Here is a 16,970-nt window from a genome sequence, read left to right on the forward strand (position 1 = left end):
TTTGGAATATAATCAGTCGATCTCTTTTCCCCATTCATCCACGACCTTCAAAATGTAATCAGCTGAGGTTTATGATATGAATCAGGGCCGTAATTCCCAGAAGGACGTGGGGCACAAGTCCCCCAAGATTTTGTGACCTTAAGGTAGAAGAAAAAGTTAAACAGAACAACTCAATTTTCAGGTGTCAGCAGCATGAGCACAACAAAAATGAATAAACTGATCCTGAATACCTACCTATGATATTACCAGTTACCTGTGATGGCGTGATATGTATCAGTACTAGACAGCAAATCTCCTCCCACTAAATCGCTCGCCCAAATGTTTTTAAACTTGTGAAAAGGCAATTAAATGAAGGTATGAAAATTATTTCAATCGGTGTATTTTCAGACGCTGATTCCGAATCACCCCCATGACGTAGGGTAAAAATTCTTCCCTGAGGAGCTACGGGCAAAAAACCCAAGTCACGTGATAATTTGTGGAGGAGCGAAATAATAAGAGCCCAGCAAATTACAACATGTAGGTGGCCCAGTGTAAGAACAGAAAGGACGTTTCCTTTTCACTTTTGTGATGTAGGTATTTAGTATTCAAAACCAAATACAAATTGAACTTCCTAGGAGTTCAATTCGATTAAAAGGTTGAAGATTTTGGGTCCACAAACATAATTAGTTGCAGTGGGGTTCCCACAAAATATAGTAATCTTTAAAACTCATCCACAATCATTATAACGATATAATAAAATGCTGCGCTTGTGGATATGCCTATCGATAATTATTCCTTGATTGAATGATTGAATATTATATTATATTTTCTGCGTCCACTGTGTTTTGCTGCTACCTCTTACTAATCTGTAGACACTACCTTATAAGCTTATATAAGTAGCAATTCATTTTCCATTTCAGAGATTTTCAACTAAACATTGAATGTTACGAATAAGATCTTTTGTTATACAGAACTTTAAACCTCTAATACATCAAAATTATTTTATAATAATCTTCAAAATGTAGCAATATAAATGTCAAAGTAGCTTCTCAACTTCTTTGTTCGATAAAATCGACCCAGTCCCCCTCAACCACCTGGACAAAGTGAAGCAAATGTTCAGTCATCAGATAAAGGGGGATTTGATCAAAAGAGGGGTTCATCTTGGTTACAATTATAACTTTTAATTTTATGATGCATTAGCTCTGTCACTATCTTGACGGTAGTGCTCAAATTTATTATTATCCAGCGACATGACACATGCTTCTTTGTGACACAATTTACGTAATTTATTGCTTTCAATAAAGCTTTCCCTGTATCTCATGGCATGACACGTTGTCGCACTTAAAAATGTTATCTTTGTGTTATTCAGTAATTGTGCATCAAATTCTATCATAAATCATCCGTCAGGCAATTGCATTTTAGCTGTTCAGTAACCATAAATCAATCTTGGGAGCAAAGGTCCGTACATTCTTCTACGTCAGTGCCACCTTCTATTTCCCCATCTTTAATACCGCACGTGTGCCCTTTTTCTTTGCACGTTCTGAGATGTTCGGCGCGTCCTCTCAGGATAACAACCTCGCCCTGCACGTTCTTCCGGGCGTTCTCCTCCGCAAACTGACGGAACTCTCTCGTACAGAACACGTACTTTCGTTCTAAAAACTTCTCCATCACCTGGAGGGAAACAAAATGTTAAAGGAGAGGGTCTGTTGCCAATATAAGGGATCTTTCAACGGTGGTTTCAAATTTGGGGGTTCATGTGATTACATTTGCTAGAGTTAGTTAGTTCCCCCTTCTAAGGACTGATATTGGACGGGCCATTAATTGCTTGAAAAATTATCACTGCTTATTCAATTGGCTATGCTTATTTCAAAATATGTTAATTTTTTAATGAGTATACTGAATGCTGTTTATTGAAATTACCTGAGCTCGCCTTGTGCAGAATTCCTCCTCTCCCACATGGCTATATTCCTTTCGTATCTTTTTGGCGTAGAGCGTGTACTCCACAGGATTGCTGCCCAAGATAGACAGATCAAAATCCAGAAAGTAGTGAACGTCACGTGTCTTGGGTTTGTCTTCTTCCAGCTCCTGTAGTTATACAGCATGAAACCCTGATTTAACGTACAGTTGGGGGGAGGGAAAGTAGAACGGTACATCAGAGTGTACAGTAAACTGGGATTTTACCGTAATTAGTATTTTGAAAAACTACTCATCTAGGACTTACTCATAATCGTTGGCAACAAATACTAATTCAGTTATGTGTAAATCTAGCAAACACAAAACATACCCATCTTTTGATCCGGAACCTTTTCGAGATTAAAATTTTCTTCCCTTCAAATGTATTTCACTATGACAGTATGACTGGGGGAAGGTTTGACAACTGACATAAAATAGTTAAAACAACCTCCCCCCCCCCCCCTCCCCTCCCCCCCCCCCCCCTCAATGCAGCCCTATATACCTGTTATAGTGTTATAATACTGACACTGACATGAGGTTTACCTTAGTATAATGACCAGATGATGTGAGATTGATCATATGTTTCACACCCTTCACCACGTCCGCATCAAGCTCTAAGTCTCTAGCACAGCTCTCAAATGCTTGGACACTCTCTTCTTCGTTATTGTTGCTCTGACAATTTAAGATCGTGTTAGATTATATCGTGGTAGGTTGTGACTTGTGAGTGAAACTGTAAAGACTAATATATGTGCTTTGTTTAAAGTTTTATCTAAACTTTATACCATATGATATTGAATTCGTTTAAATCTCAGTGGTAAGTTAGTAGTTACTCCGGAATATTATTTAAGTTTGTTCTAACACTTTGAATTTATATGTTTTTATAAATTGGCACTTCGACTGTGCATGCGACTATACTGAAATAGCGGTCACCTTAGGATCATATATGTAGTCGTGAAAGAAGATAGCGAAGAGAACTGTTCTGGGAAAGGTCAACTCCTGGTAGAAGTGCTTAAAGTTCAGAATCATCTGGTAGATATGTTCAGTGTTGTGGTACTTCCTGAATAAGGTTGTGTTGGAGGCTTCAGCAGCTAGTTTTACTTGTAGCAGAATATGATTAAATATTTTATCGTGCTATAAAACGGTATTTTAAAACCTTGTTAAGGTTTTTACAAACTTGTTAACAAAATAAGGCGAGAATGAACTGGGCACGTATAAAACATAATTTTAAAATCAAACCGGAAATTTTAAGATTGCGGTTTATATGGAAGTTGTGAAATACTCATCTTGATGAGTATATTGTGAATTATTCACAAGAGTCCAACTTAATTACAGTGTAATTGTATTAACGCACATCTTGAATATTTGGTATCTGATATTTGCTTATATGAATGGCACTATTTTTGTAAATACGACTTCTAAGTTTATTATTACATTTGCAGTTAAAGTTAAACCTATTCCGATTTAAGTGAAGAATCTTTTTTAATCTATTTTAAGCGGTCTATTAAGATTTTACATTTCTTACATCATAATACAATTTAATTTGTGGACCTCTGCAAGACATTTCGAGAGGTCTGTACTCTGTATGTATCAAGACAACAATACGTTTATATATACCTAACGTCGTCCTCAATACATTTGCAACTTGGATTTATTCAAAGATAGAAAGTAAAACCTGATAGGCTCGGAGTATTTCTGGTATATATCGTAAAACCACTCTCCTATCATGAGCTGATCGTCAGTGTAATGCCTAGTCAGTGTCTGCCATTCTATCCACAACATTTCTTTCTTCGTGTCAATAAAGCCCCTGTCTCGTTTAGATCTCACTTCCATTCTCTCACCTTACCTACAAAAGTTACCTAATGACGCTTTGCTAACATTCAATTTGTTTTAGAGGTTTTCCTTGATCATTTTATTTTATAACAACTGTAATGTAAGAAGATTGCTAAATGTCAACACATCAAAGGAATCAATACACTCATTGTACAACAGCACACGTCACAACCGTAACTAATTGCGGACATATAGTGTTAATGACTATAGGGTGCTTAAGAAGATTTAAGAAGAGTTTAGCTAATGAATTAGAAGTAAGCATTAAAGGTAAGCAGCAGGAGGCGAACTAGAAAACTCACTCAGCAGTGTAACGACGCAAACAAATGTAGTGGTCAAGTGTACGAATTTTGTAGAGCAAAGTTTATACGTAACTTGTAATTGATCGTTTACACAATTGGCATTAAGGCTAATTAGCATGAAGTCACAACTTTACTACACTGCATTATAATGATGGCGCTATTTAATGTTGAGGTGTAAAAATGCAGCAGCTTACAGTTGGACTGAGTTACACGGAATAGTGATGCAAAAACTATACAAGTATCAATACAGCCTTGGCAGAATGATAACTTCTAGCTGTAGCGGTAATAAGTAATTATATTCTTATATTAGAGCAAAGATACTGGTGGCCGGAAGGGTGAACCATATTTATTTGGACACGTGGCAGTGATTCTGATTCAAACCTTCTGGTCGGTAAATCTACCTTATCGGACCTTATTTGGACGGACATTAAATGAACGGACATAATTATGAACAGACATTAATATGAACGCTTGAAGGCATTTAAAACCATCAAAAATCCGACTTTCTTTTTTTTATAATTTCAGCAAATGATTTTTAAATCCATTTTTATACAGTAAATAAGAAAAGCAGTCGTTAAGCAGTAAAAAATGTTAAAATATATGTACATTATCAGTGTCTAATATCACATATCATCTTCATCAATTGAGTTTCGTGCATGAAATAATCCATGCTTAAAGCATCAGTGATTTCTAGCTTTATGGAAACCTTTTTTATCAAACTACCCCGGTCCTGCATTTCAGTGTTAACTTTTACAAGCCATTCGGTGTGAAATGGTTTTATCTTACTCTTAGACAACTTTAGGTTAACCTTAACATCAAGTGGAGCTTTCCTAGCAATGTTTCATTACCTTCCCTGAGTTATATGATCTATAACAACGTCGGACAATGTCCTTGGCAACACGATTTACCGTAATATCTAGAGCAAGGTTGTTAAATACGTCAAATTTTCGTGAAAGATTACGACGTATTCGGTTCTAATAAAGAATACGTCGTAATACGCCGGAATACGGTAATTTCTATGGATTGTTAAATACGTCCAAGAATACGCCATAATACGCCGTAATACGCTGATTTGTCAAAATTAAACATTACAGCTGCGCGCCACCCTCATCATTGATCATGCATTAAAGGAGTGCAGTTATACATGATAACTTAAATTTGTAATCAAATTTCATGGATAATCCGATAAGCTAACATTTTTTGCGAAATTATCAATTACATATTAATACATATTTAATGATTTTGATGTTCAGAGAGCGAGAAGTTCGTCAAGATCAGTCAGCTTCACAGTCCACTACTCCGGTCTGGGAATTAATTTTTCAGTTTGTTAGCCGTCAGTAATTACTAATTAGGGATTAGAGGCTGCTCCTAAAACGATCTCGCAATTATCAAAGTTTAAGACCATTTTCTAAAGTTCAGTCCCCTCAACATATTTGAATTTTTGAATTTTTTGAATAAAGAATACGTCGTAATACGTCAATTTTCGAGGATTAATACGTATTCGTATTCCAATACGTATTCCCTCCAAATACGTATTTAACAACCTTGATCTAGAGGCTGGAACATGTTGTCATGTTGGCGGGGACTAGCTTATGAACTATGTTGTTGAGTGCCATAATTTCGTTGACTTTTTCCGCCAAGTGACTCTTGAAAACATCATATACTAGTAGATGAATAGTTCAAGGGGGCTATATTTATGAGTCGCATTTGAACTTGATTTCTCTTGGAGAATTTCTTTTTACACTCTTAACTTGCGAACAAATTGAAGCAGCAGACTTTAAGCTAGAAACTTTATTGACTAGAAATAATCATTCCACGTAACTACGTCTTCTTCAGTTCTGTAATAAAATTGTTAAACATGTGTAAAATTAACGACGGAAAGAAATTTAAAATAACATTAAAACAAAAACAGAGAAATAAAATTTACGAAATATGACCCAAAAATGTAATTGAAAAAATTCAAAACAACAAAAAATACGACAAGAAGAAATGTAAGCTAATACAACTAAATACTGTACTACTCATGATACTATACTAATAAAAAAATATATATACTAGTAGAGTTATATTTTTTTTAGAGATTATTTTAATGGTGTACAGTGTAAGCATAGTTCAAAAATGTCTCTATTGCCAAATTGCTTCCAGGCGTTTTGCACGAGTAAAATGCTCAAAAATGTTTGCCTTCGACAAACTTTAACTGTACGGTACTACTACTATGGTATTGAAATTTATAAAACCTTTGAAATTCTGACTGTGGCGCACAGAAAATCATTCCTACACCCCTGAATTATCTGCTATTACATATGAACATTGCGAGGTATTATATATCTAGTACTAGTAGGGTTAGGACAGGAGGAATTATTTTACGGGAAATTGAATAAAATTGAATCAAGTAATCAAGCTTTCTTGGAAACGCGTAGGGTCACTAGTATAGACATGGGTATCCGTATAAGTAAAAGTATAACTTACAAGTCATTATCAGGGTACCAACTACCACATCACGATTGAGAAATTTAATTATATCTCCCCAAGAATTTTACGCTGGGGACCTCGAGGCTTTATAATTATACTAGTGTAACCCGTGCCTTCGGCCGGGAATTTACTGTCACAGTTGCAATGTAAAAGTATACAACCGCATTATATATTTGATATCACGCATAATGCTGTCTTATGAAAGTATGAAATCTCCCTACAGTTAAAACAAAGCGGCCGCAAGAGTGAGCTCTGATATTACGTGGGGCTAAACTAATTACGGTACATGTTTCCTCCTCGTTCTCTCTCCCATCCATTTATGTCACATTTCTGGAACAAAATCATCAATTAAACCACTTACCACCGGCCGATTTTTATAAAATTTTCTTATGGGCTTCATCAGAGTTTTGTCGGCACTATACCGAAAAAACCAGTCCCGTAACTATTACCGTTTTTTTTGTATAACTGTTCGGAAATTACACACAGACACACAGACACACAGACACACACACATTCTGGTGTTATTAAGTTGATGCTCTCTCGTACCACAATTAGAAAGTCTATTATTTTACTCTTATAACCATTGTCAGTCCACTTATAGTGTCGACTCGGGGTGCAAACGTGAGGTAAAGTAAGATCATTTCCAGAAATCCTCCATAAATTGCAGAATGTTTAAGGGCTGTTCCACACCAATTATACAGTCTTAAAATATTTCTTGTTTCATTGAATCATTCAGTCGGCTAAGCTAATTTATCATTCGATCCCAACGCCAGCTCATTTCCGGATCTATGTCTTATTTTCAATTTTCAATTTTCTTAGTTCATCAAATTTTGCTGAACGTCACTTTTTAAACTTGCTATTTTCGCTCGAACTTCAAAGTTCAATTATTATAATTATGTATAACATTTTGAACTTTTATCCAATTGCATCGCTGCACTGCTGCCTTATTCCTTTATTCATTCTCCAGTTCAGCAAAGAATTTCCATTAGGGCAGCTGTACAGCAGGGTGTTTTATGGGATGATGATTAATCACTCTAAACTCGACTGTCACGTGACACTGACTTTTTAAACCCGTTCTCTAGCCGGTCCTGAATGACTACCTTATCGGACCTTATTTGGACGGACATTAAATGAACGGACATAATTATGGTCCTGCATTTCAGTGTTAACTTTACAAGCCATTTGGCGTGAAGTGGTTTTAACTTAGACAAATTTAGTTAACCTTAACATCACGTGGAGCTTTCCTAGCACTGTTTCATTACCTCCCCTGAGTAATATGAACTATAACAACGTCGGACAATGTCCTTGGCAACACGATTTACCGTAGGCGTAATATCTAGAGGCTGGAACAAGTTTGTCATGTTGGCGGGGACTAGCTTATGAACTATGTTGTTGAGTGCCATAATTTTGTCGACTTTTTCCGCCATGCAAGTGACCCTTGAAAACATCTTACATCATATACTAGTAGAGTTTTCTGTGCCTCCGGCAGACCAAGGAGAACCTTTCCGTCGTTAACTTACGCGGCACAATAAAGTTCTCATAGTTGTCATATTCTGGACAAAAAGTACGAATTGGAAAAAGTTTTGAAAAAAATTCAACGGACTTTAACTTGGACGGACCTTAAATGAACGGACTTTATTTGAACGGACATTAAGATGAACGTTAGGGCCTCCAGCGTTAATGTCCGTCCAAATAAGGTCCGATAAGGTAGTCAGCAAAAATATGGCTCACCAATATCCACATCTATAAATCCTGGAATAATTTCAATTATCTGAATACTGGATAACATTATTTCACTATGTATAAAGCGAAATGAAATTGGCCAACAAGTGATTACGTCATAATATGTGAACGACCCTTTGACAACTATGAACTGTACTGAACATTTATGATCGTTCGTTTGCATGGAGTGATTGCGTGGTTCGTGGGCCCATTTGTGGGCGAACCGTCCATGGATCATTATCGGATCCTTAGATCATAAAAATTGAGGAACAAGAGTAAGCAGTGACCTTTGCGTTCCTTTGGTAATCTGATACCCCTTGCGCTTGTACAGTAATTTAATAAACTCAGCTTGGCAGATTACTGCAATTTCTAAATTTTATCAACCAGTAAAAATTCCACACTTGACACTCCTCATTGGTTGATGGAGTTAACATCGTCACAACTCACAGGAACGCTGATATAAATATAATTTTTTCTGCAGCTGATGACATAAATCCTGCTGTTAATGTTTGATGCAGCTTGTCCCTCATTTCGTACGCTTAGATCAACCGTGGGAGTTTGGTTGCAGTTCCTAGGGCTGGGGACCATGAATACTCAGTCTATAGTACCTTAACCTATTATATTATTATCTCCGGCTGTGGTATCAGTTTATTTATGAGTTTTTCATTTTTGTCCAGCTGCAGCACATTTTGAATTATTTTACTTCTTTGCTTTTTGTGATTATAGGTCTGAGGTTTGTCTCTCATTGCAATTAACTGCGATTGGCATAATACGATAATTTCACCACGCAAGTTTCAAATAGGCTACGTTTTAATCCAATTCAGGAATATGCCATATAAGTTATTTGAAAGGAATCGACAATATAAGTGAAATTTGATGATGATTATAACCCGGTGCTCAAGTTCGGTTACTTTGAAATAAGTTTCATTAAGTACCAGCTGATGAAGTTTGGCACTATAAATGACTTCACTAATTCAGAAAACAAAAAGAAATTTCACCATGCTGTTACTATTAAGAATCTAAGTTAAGGACTCGATGAAATTTATTAGTGAATGTTTATAGTTACAAATGATAACAAAAGATAGAATAACAGTATAGCAGGCTTTTAGTATAAGCCATATGTTTATTTTAAAGAAACTACGTCATATTTAACCCTGAAAGTGGTACAAAAAGCCAGTGTGCTAAGCTTTCGAATACTTTTATTGTAATATGCTGTTGAACCATGCCGCTATAATAATGCAGTATCCTCTTACTCTATTTTAAAAGTTTAATATATCCACATTCCACATAATATCCACATAATATCTTGTTCTTAAAATGCATCGGTTACTTACATTTTGCAATTCTTATGCCATGCAATTCAAATTTGCAACCTAAACTCAATTTTTGTTTTGAGTAAGAAATTACCAAGTCATGTTATTTAATACTTGGTAATATCATGGCGGTCACTAAATGTAACTTTGTTGTCGTTTAATTGTTGCTGCTAATACATCTAATCAACCATTGATTATAACACCCATTGATGGATAATGAATGTGGCTTCGGAACGCGTTTAAGAATTTCTAAAATGTCTGTTGAATGCGTCACAAGATTTCTGTCTGGACTGAAAGTCGATGTAGGATTAGGAACCATTCAGGAGACACAGATAAAGTGATCTACCGCCGATTAAATTATCACAGTCCCGCCCGTACAGCTGATCAAGATGTTGACTGTTGAGGAAATGTGATTATTGTGTTTTATTGTGTTGTAAAACACAATCCTAGCCATTACTCACTGCATTGTACTATTTTCTTTGCTCAATGGTTCAATTATTGTCGACCATGCAGCTCCACATTTTCAGTTATTTCACTCGATTATTGCCAATTATTCAATTATTCCATATATTTCCCATCGTAAAACGTGTTGACTACACCTATGAGTTTGTATCATATCGTGTTTCATTTCGTAATCAAATTTTAGGTACTGTTACCCACGTAATTCAGTTCACATGGTCAGTGCACCTGTGTCTCCTCATTAATTAGAGGTTCCCACCGCAATTCTATACTCCTCGACTGTTGTCCTCTCCTCCAGTTTCGGAATCTCAACCGAAGCGTGAAATTATTGAGTGATCGGTAACCTCGTTGATTAGACCAGGGCGACTACATTAGTGCTGGCCCGACCATTTGGCAATTATAAATACAGGCTCTCTTGTTACAATTACGTTAAGATTTTCTAGCCGCACTCGATCTCATTTTGAAGTGATCGCCATCTGTGAGGAGGATATCTGAGGTTTATAGCTGGCTGATTGTTAAGTTGTCATGAAGCTTGACGAAGATAGAGATAGGGTCCTCAATTCAGCAGACCAGGGTACTGCTGATCAGTACCAACGATTCCTCTGCAATAAGGTAAACTCAACCGCTCGTTTTGTTCAACCCCTTGTTCATGTTGAACCCTCTATTTCAGGGTTTTAGTGAGATAACAGCTGTTGTTGTTACGTTAATTAAGTCTTGTTTTTAATTGGTTTTGATTGTGAGGTTCCTACGAACTTGAAGCTGACCAACTCATCAATACTTAACCTAATATCCATTAAATTGCAGGGAGGCTGTTTTCTAACACAGGGTATACCACGTGCAACTCATCAATACTTAACCTAATATCCATTAAATTGCAGGGAGGCTGTTTTCTAACACAGGGTATACCACGTGCAACTCATCAATACTTAACCTAATATCCATTAAATTGCAGGGAGGCTGTTTTCTAACACAGGGTATACCACGTGCAACTCATCAATACTTAACCTAATATCCATTAAATTGCAGGGAGGCTGTTTTCTAACACAGGGTATACCACGTGCAACTCATCAATACTTAACCTAATATCCATTAAATTGCAGGGAGGCTGTTTTCTAACACAGGGTATACCACGTGCAACTCATCAATACTTAACCTAATATCCATTAAATTGCAGGGAGGCTGTTTTCTAACACAGGGTATACCACGTGCAACTCATCAATACTTAACTTAATATCCATTAAATTGCAGGGAGGCTGTTTTCTAACACAGGGCATACCACGTGCAACTCATCAATACTTAACCTAATATCCATTAAATTGCAGGGAGGCTGTTTTCTAACACAGGGTATACCACGTGCAACTCATCAATACTTAACCTAATATCTATTAAATTGCAGGGAGGCTGTTTTCTAACACAGGGTATAACACGTGCAACTCATCAATACTTAACCTAATATCCATTAAATTGCAGGGAGGCTGTTTTCTAACACAGGGTATACCACGTGCAACTCATCAATACTTAACTTGATATCCATTAAATTGCAGGGAGGCTGTTTTCTAACACAGGGTATACCACGTGCAACTCATCAATACTTAGCCTAATATCTATTAAATTGCAGGGAGGCTGTTTTCTAACACAGGGTATACCACGTGCAACTCATCAATACTTAACTTAATATCCATTAAATTGCAGGGAGGCTGCTTTTTAACACAGGGTATACCACGTGCAACTCATCAATACTTAACCTAATATCCATTAAATTGCAGGGAGGCTGTTTTCTAACACAGGGTATACCACGTGCAATAAATGTAACTCTCCTCCCTACACCTGTGTCAGAGAGTGCATACAACCATCTAGTTAATGCTCAGGCAAGTTTGTTTTATATCAAACATAATGAATTCTTTCCTTGTAGAGTGATAATAATTTTGGCGAAAATATACATTGATTTGGATTCTTGGCCTGATTATAATGGCTAAATTGAACTTTTAATCGTTGAAAGAATACATTTGCGTCTACTTTAATTCAGTACACTCTTCAGGAGCCACTGAACAAACTGATAGAACTATCAAGTCGTGATGTAGCTTTCGTAACGAGGACGATAGAACCATGCACTAAAGTGGACTACCTAGCCAAGCGGCTATTGGACATCTACAAACTGTGTGTGGTGGGTAAATTAACAAATCAATCATTCTCTATTGCATTGGTTTTGATAACTTTTTTTAGGTAAATCAAATTAGTTTGATCTGCCAAAAGTTTGAATCCTTGATCTGATGATTTCCAAAAGAAGCCCAATTCCCAATGATATGGAGCATTCTCTTCTCGAAAAGTAACAACATCCTCCCACTTACAGTTAGACGAGAATCAGATTACTCTTGGGATGTACAGACACGACTATATGTTCCACAGTCCCAACCCAACTGGGGATGACGCTCTTCACAATGGAGCTTTCAAAATGGTATCTTATTTTACACATTTAACGTCATAATTTCCTAATTTTAGGCAGACTGAGACCCCCGACCCGAAACCGGAATCATAGTGCACAATTAAAATTACAATTTGTAGATACTAATTTTGCTGCTGACAAACACCCCTCGCAGGTGGAAGCAAACCTGATGTCAGCAGCACTTTTGGGAACAGGAACCCACGTCATGGAGCTTCACAACCAGGTCCTAGCGAGGGAGCTGCCAGAGAGGAAGCAGCCCTACAAGAAGACCCTGGTCCCTATGGTGCGGGGCATCGCTTCCGCTTGGGGTCTCTATGACAGGCCTGGGAGCATATTTTTGTTTTTGGGTGAGCTCTTTTAAAATGAGAATATTTCAGAGAATTGCCGAATCTTACACTATTTTATTCTCAGTGATAAGCAATAAGAGCATGCAATATATTGGTGCTTAGGCCAAAACTTTATCAATTGATCCAATTTCACACCAGTTGCACCGGATGACTTCAACTGGTTTGATCAACAAAAGATGATCGACACAATGTGGGATGACTATGGTATTATAAGCATGAAGATGACTTACGAGGAGTTCATAGAGGAAGGAGAACTCAGCTCTGACAACAGGTACAATAGAGAATATGTACTTATATGAACAGCAATACCCCTAGAAATACCCTAGAAGTAGAACAGCAATGCCCCCATAACTATAAGTAAAGTCCTCATAAATAGAGGCGTTTATGATTTCAGTGCGTCCATAAAATTAGGACTGACTGAATTTGTAGAGGCAAAGGATTGAAGTTGTGGATTAAGGTGCTGCGTATTTATTCATCAGACATCATAACCTCATAACCTCATAACCTCACAACCTCATAACCTCACAACCAGTGTTTTACTTTCACCACCCTTTTTTTATCAGGTACTACGTGCGAGGGAAAGAAATAGCGATATTCTATTTTCGGAGTATGTGGAACGAAGATCATTACAAGACTGAGAAACACTGGGAGACAAGACTGAAAATAGAAAGGAGTAAAGCGGTGAAAGTTCCAAATATTCGGCATCAGTGTATAAATCTGAAATACTTCCAGCAAGCGTTCCTAAACAAAGGGGTCATGGAGAAGTAAGATGTTCTCCTCTAAAAGTTTTAATAGCTATTTGTTGACCAGGAAACAAGTGATGCACTCAATTTTGTTTTGACGCCGTTTATAATACAAAAACACTAGGTATCTGACAGAGGGAGAGTCTAAGTTGGTCAAATCGGTGTTTGCAGAGCTGTACCAGCTGGCTCCAGGAGCAGAGGGTGACAAAGCAGCTCAGCTTGGTGATTATACTGGGAGTGGGTTTAATTATAATTAGAGTATTAAAGTTCACGGATCATAATCGTATCAGAATAAATTTCAATCCACCATTCATAACCGTTCACTTTTGCTTTTTTACAAATTATGGCGAATGGAAAAATTGCGCAGCGTTTGACGACCCACGAGGGTGGGTATTAAAGCCGAGTAGAGAAGGGGGAGGTAACAATATTTGGGAGGAGGAGATGCTTGAGAAGCTAACTCAACTCCACGACTCTGACGAAAGGGAAGCTTTCGTCCTCATGCAGCGCCTCAATGCACCACATGTACCGAACAGGTTACTAAAAGGTTCCGTGAACAATTAGCTTACTCTCAAGTTATTAGAACTATAGTTGATTACTGACAGGTAACTAGTACTACATAGTACATTCTATAAGCTGCTGGTTGATTTAAAACTGCAGGGTGGACTACTGGCAGCTTATTTATTAGTTGGTGAGAGGTTGCTCTTTAGTTGGTTTAGTGTGGATTTTCTTCAAAAGTTGAATCATAAGCTTTGATCCTACATATAATTGGAATATTTTATTAAAGGGTGGTGAGGAGTGGACCAAATGAACGAGCGAAGCTGTCAGAAACTTTCGATACCACAGCAGAGCTTGGGTTATTCTGCGTGTATGTTGCCGATTCCCAAGAAAAGGTTTGCCACTGAGGAATTTATAAGTTTGTCAGGTTATTATTTTAATCTAGTTTGTCAGGTTATTTGTTATTTGTCGGACTTTTTTCAAATGGACATTAATTGGACGCTTGAGGCCCTAGAGTTAATCTTAATGTCCGTTCAAATAAAGTCCGACAAGGCAGTTAAATACATTAATTAAATGCCTCCGAGAGTTCATCTTAATGTCTGTTCAAATAAAGTCCGACAAGGCAGTTAAATACATTAAATAAATTCCTGCGAGCGTACTCATTTGAATGTCCGTTCAAAATTATGTCCGTTCACGTAATGTCCGGTCAATTATAACCGTCCGAGGTAACGTAACGGTAAGGTAACCAAAATTGTTATTGCTTTTCCAGAATCGGCAAGGTATATCAATTCACTGTCACGTACTCTAGTTCGACAACTAAAGTTCGCCAAAAATAACTCTTGTCAAACTTCGATACTTGTCGGACTAAATAAAGATTAAAGGTATCACTATCAGGTAGATCAAATGTGATCAAGATTTTGCTTAACCAGAACCTTTTCATATGATAAGATATATATGCTAACTGTTATCTTCGGTCAGCACTGAAAATTTTCAGGTCTTGGTGAATGAAGTTGCTGGGCCACTCATAAGGACGAAGCCAGCTGCAAACAACGAAGGAGGGATCGCCATAGGCATTGGAGTCATGGACTCGGTAGTTTTTGCAGATTAGAATTATTAGTTATAAATAATTATTACATCGTTAATTGATCGTAATTTTGCACTCAAAACTTTAGATCCTTTTACTTGTTAGTGTTTTTATCCATTTTCAATAAGGACCGGATATACATGTTTATGTTTTTACAAAACATTATAATATCAATAATTCACTGTAGATTAAAACATCGATCATTGCGATAGGTGTCAATTGTTAAAAATATAGCAAGAACAGTGATTTATTCGACAACAAATGATTATTATTAATAATTTGTATGGAAATAAAGATTTTGAACTTATAGCTTCTTAATTCCCATTCTTTCAGTTTCATGGTTGATACTATGTACTATAAAATTTTGAAGACCGTGAATTAATTTTTTTAAAGCTACCGAAATTAGTAATTAAAATTTGTATTACCATTATAGGTCTTAATTTCAAAGGCGCACGCCCAGGAAAAGTTACCGGCTGGTGGTGGTACTAAAGTTGGTTAAATTTAAACAAACAGCTTGACCTCGCGCATCGCGCGCGCGACAACAACAAACAAGCATGATTTGCACGCGTGGCGCATTCCAATGTTCAGGCAGCTACCACGTGACACAATTCAGCCAACCAGAGTACAGGAATCCGCAAAGTTAAAGTTGCAAACTTTTGATCGGCCCAAAAGGGGACTTTTCTGGAGATTTTGAGATAACTCAACAATTACGTTGTCTTGAATTTTCCTCCTAGAGAGGTAACGTTATTTTTAAAAGAGGAACATGTTACAAAAAACCGAAAGTCTCCAACTCTTTTACTTTCAAAGTTAAGCCCCATCCGGTCATGGGGTTCCTGGGCGTTATATGAATATATCTCCACCAAAAGCACACTCCCCAAATTGTGCGCATTGCTGTAACTTCTTTCAAACTTCATGAATCGAGATAAATTACCGTCGACGAGTCTTGTCATACGTTGTATGACCCGCCGCGCACGAAGTGCGCGGCTCCCCCTGTATCGTCAGGACGATAAAGTCAGGACGATAGTGAAACGACCGTGGGGGTCGCAACGTGATACAAGACGAGTCCAACTCGGCGCGCGTCCTGATTGGTTATAAACCTACAAGTACAACGTATGACAAATAGTTGATAGTTAAACATAATAAATTAACGGCAGCGATTTATTTTAACTTTAAGACGTTAAAGTAATCAGTGCTGTTTTGTGTTTGGTTTGCAGCTCTCGGCTTTTTTTAATCAATTTCAGCAAGGGTTTTGTCTCTAAAATGAGCATTTTTGATTTGTATTTTGTGGGTACTTCCTTCATCTTGTTGAGAGACATTTGAGACCAGCCAAGCTTGCTATGCAGCTAAGTCTTCCTTCACTTCAAAAGTTCAAAAAGTCTTAGGATCTAAATGACAAGATTCACTGATAGTGATGACGATTATCATGAAGCCGGAGGATAAGAAGGAGAACTCAGTACAGCTTTGACAACAGGTACCTCAGAAAATATATACATTAGACAGAAATGAGAAATACTTGGCCGGGCTTTATATTACTAATACTATGTGAGTTTACCTAGCTTGCTAGTCTATTCAGCTCAGAAAACTTGAAAAGAGCGCCGCGCACAGGGATTGGCGAGCCAGGTAAGGTCGGACTCGTTTGTGAACATATGTTATTGTTAATAGTAATAGTAATACCCCTGGCGCACCTAACTAGAGCGTTCGCCGTTCATGGTTATGACGCACCCATTAAATAAAGACAGCAAAGTTATAACATGAGTATTGTGTAGACAAAGGAAGAAAAAGGATAGAAGTTCTGGATCGAAGCCGAGGCGCTGGGTATTCTGAGTCATAT

General features: G+C 37.3%; 2 protein-coding genes across 3 annotated transcripts; one reads left to right on the forward strand and one right to left on the reverse strand.

Annotated features, from left to right (window-relative positions):
• Window positions 1–1,345: 1,345 nt before the first annotated feature.
• Window positions 1,346–3,750, reverse strand: LOC134817726 (uncharacterized). The gene is made up of 5 exons (XM_063826970.1): window positions 3,605–3,750; window positions 2,863–2,989; window positions 2,476–2,604; window positions 1,900–2,064; window positions 1,346–1,650 (listed from the first exon to the last, which is right to left on the reverse strand). Exons 1-5 carry the CDS (start codon window positions 3,709–3,711, stop codon window positions 1,420–1,422), a joined length of 759 nt encoding a protein of 252 aa, XP_063683040.1. The 5' UTR covers window positions 3,712–3,750; the 3' UTR covers window positions 1,346–1,419.
• A 6,717-nt stretch (window positions 3,751–10,467) lies between these two features.
• LOC134818244 (glutathione synthetase-like) lies at window positions 10,468–15,455 on the forward strand. Of its 2 annotated transcripts, none has more exons than XM_063827731.1 (11): window positions 10,468–10,639; window positions 11,794–11,895; window positions 12,066–12,191; window positions 12,378–12,482; window positions 12,625–12,817; window positions 12,956–13,088; window positions 13,381–13,581; window positions 13,685–13,782; window positions 13,928–14,093; window positions 14,345–14,450; window positions 15,050–15,455. In XM_063827731.1, the coding sequence occupies exons 1-11, from the start codon at window positions 10,553–10,555 to the stop codon at window positions 15,161–15,163; spliced, it is 1,431 nt and encodes a 476-aa protein (XP_063683801.1). In that variant the 5' UTR covers window positions 10,468–10,552; the 3' UTR covers window positions 15,164–15,455. The 2 variants fall into 2 exon arrangements, with proteins under 2 accessions (XP_063683801.1, XP_063683800.1); XM_063827730.1 differs by having other exon boundaries at window positions 13,685–13,797; window positions 15,050–15,193.
• Window positions 15,456–16,970: the final 1,515 nt, after the last annotated feature.

This window comes from Bolinopsis microptera, chromosome 7 (genome assembly GCF_026151205.1).
Source record: "Bolinopsis microptera isolate Bmic1 chromosome 7, MBARI_Bmic_1.0, whole genome shotgun sequence".
Classification (NCBI taxonomy): Eukaryota; Metazoa; Ctenophora; class Tentaculata; order Lobata; family Bolinopsidae; genus Bolinopsis; species Bolinopsis microptera.

Bases quoted from the DNA above. Each gene is read 5' to 3' on its own strand.
- LOC134818244 (XM_063827730.1), top strand. From the start codon at position 10,553: ATGAAGCTTGACGAAGATAGAGATAGGGTCCTCAATTCAGCAGACCAG. The intron at 12,483-12,624 runs GTATCTTATTTT...CACCCCTCGCAG, and splicing joins ACAATGGAGCTTTCAAAATG to GTGGAAGCAAACCTGATGTC. The intron at 13,582-13,684 runs GTAAGATGTTCT...CAAAAACACTAG, and splicing joins AACAAAGGGGTCATGGAGAA to GTATCTGACAGAGGGAGAGT.
- LOC134817726 (XM_063826970.1), bottom strand. From the start codon at position 3,711: ATGTTGTGGATAGAATGGCAGACACTGACTAGGCATTACACTGACGAT. The intron at 2,990-3,604 runs GTTTTACTTTCT...AACCTTATTCAG, and splicing joins AAATACTCCGAGCCTATCAG to GAAGTACCACAACACTGAAC. The intron at 2,605-2,862 runs GTGACCGCTATT...TTAAATTGTCAG, and splicing joins ACTACATATATGATCCTAAG to AGCAACAATAACGAAGAAGA.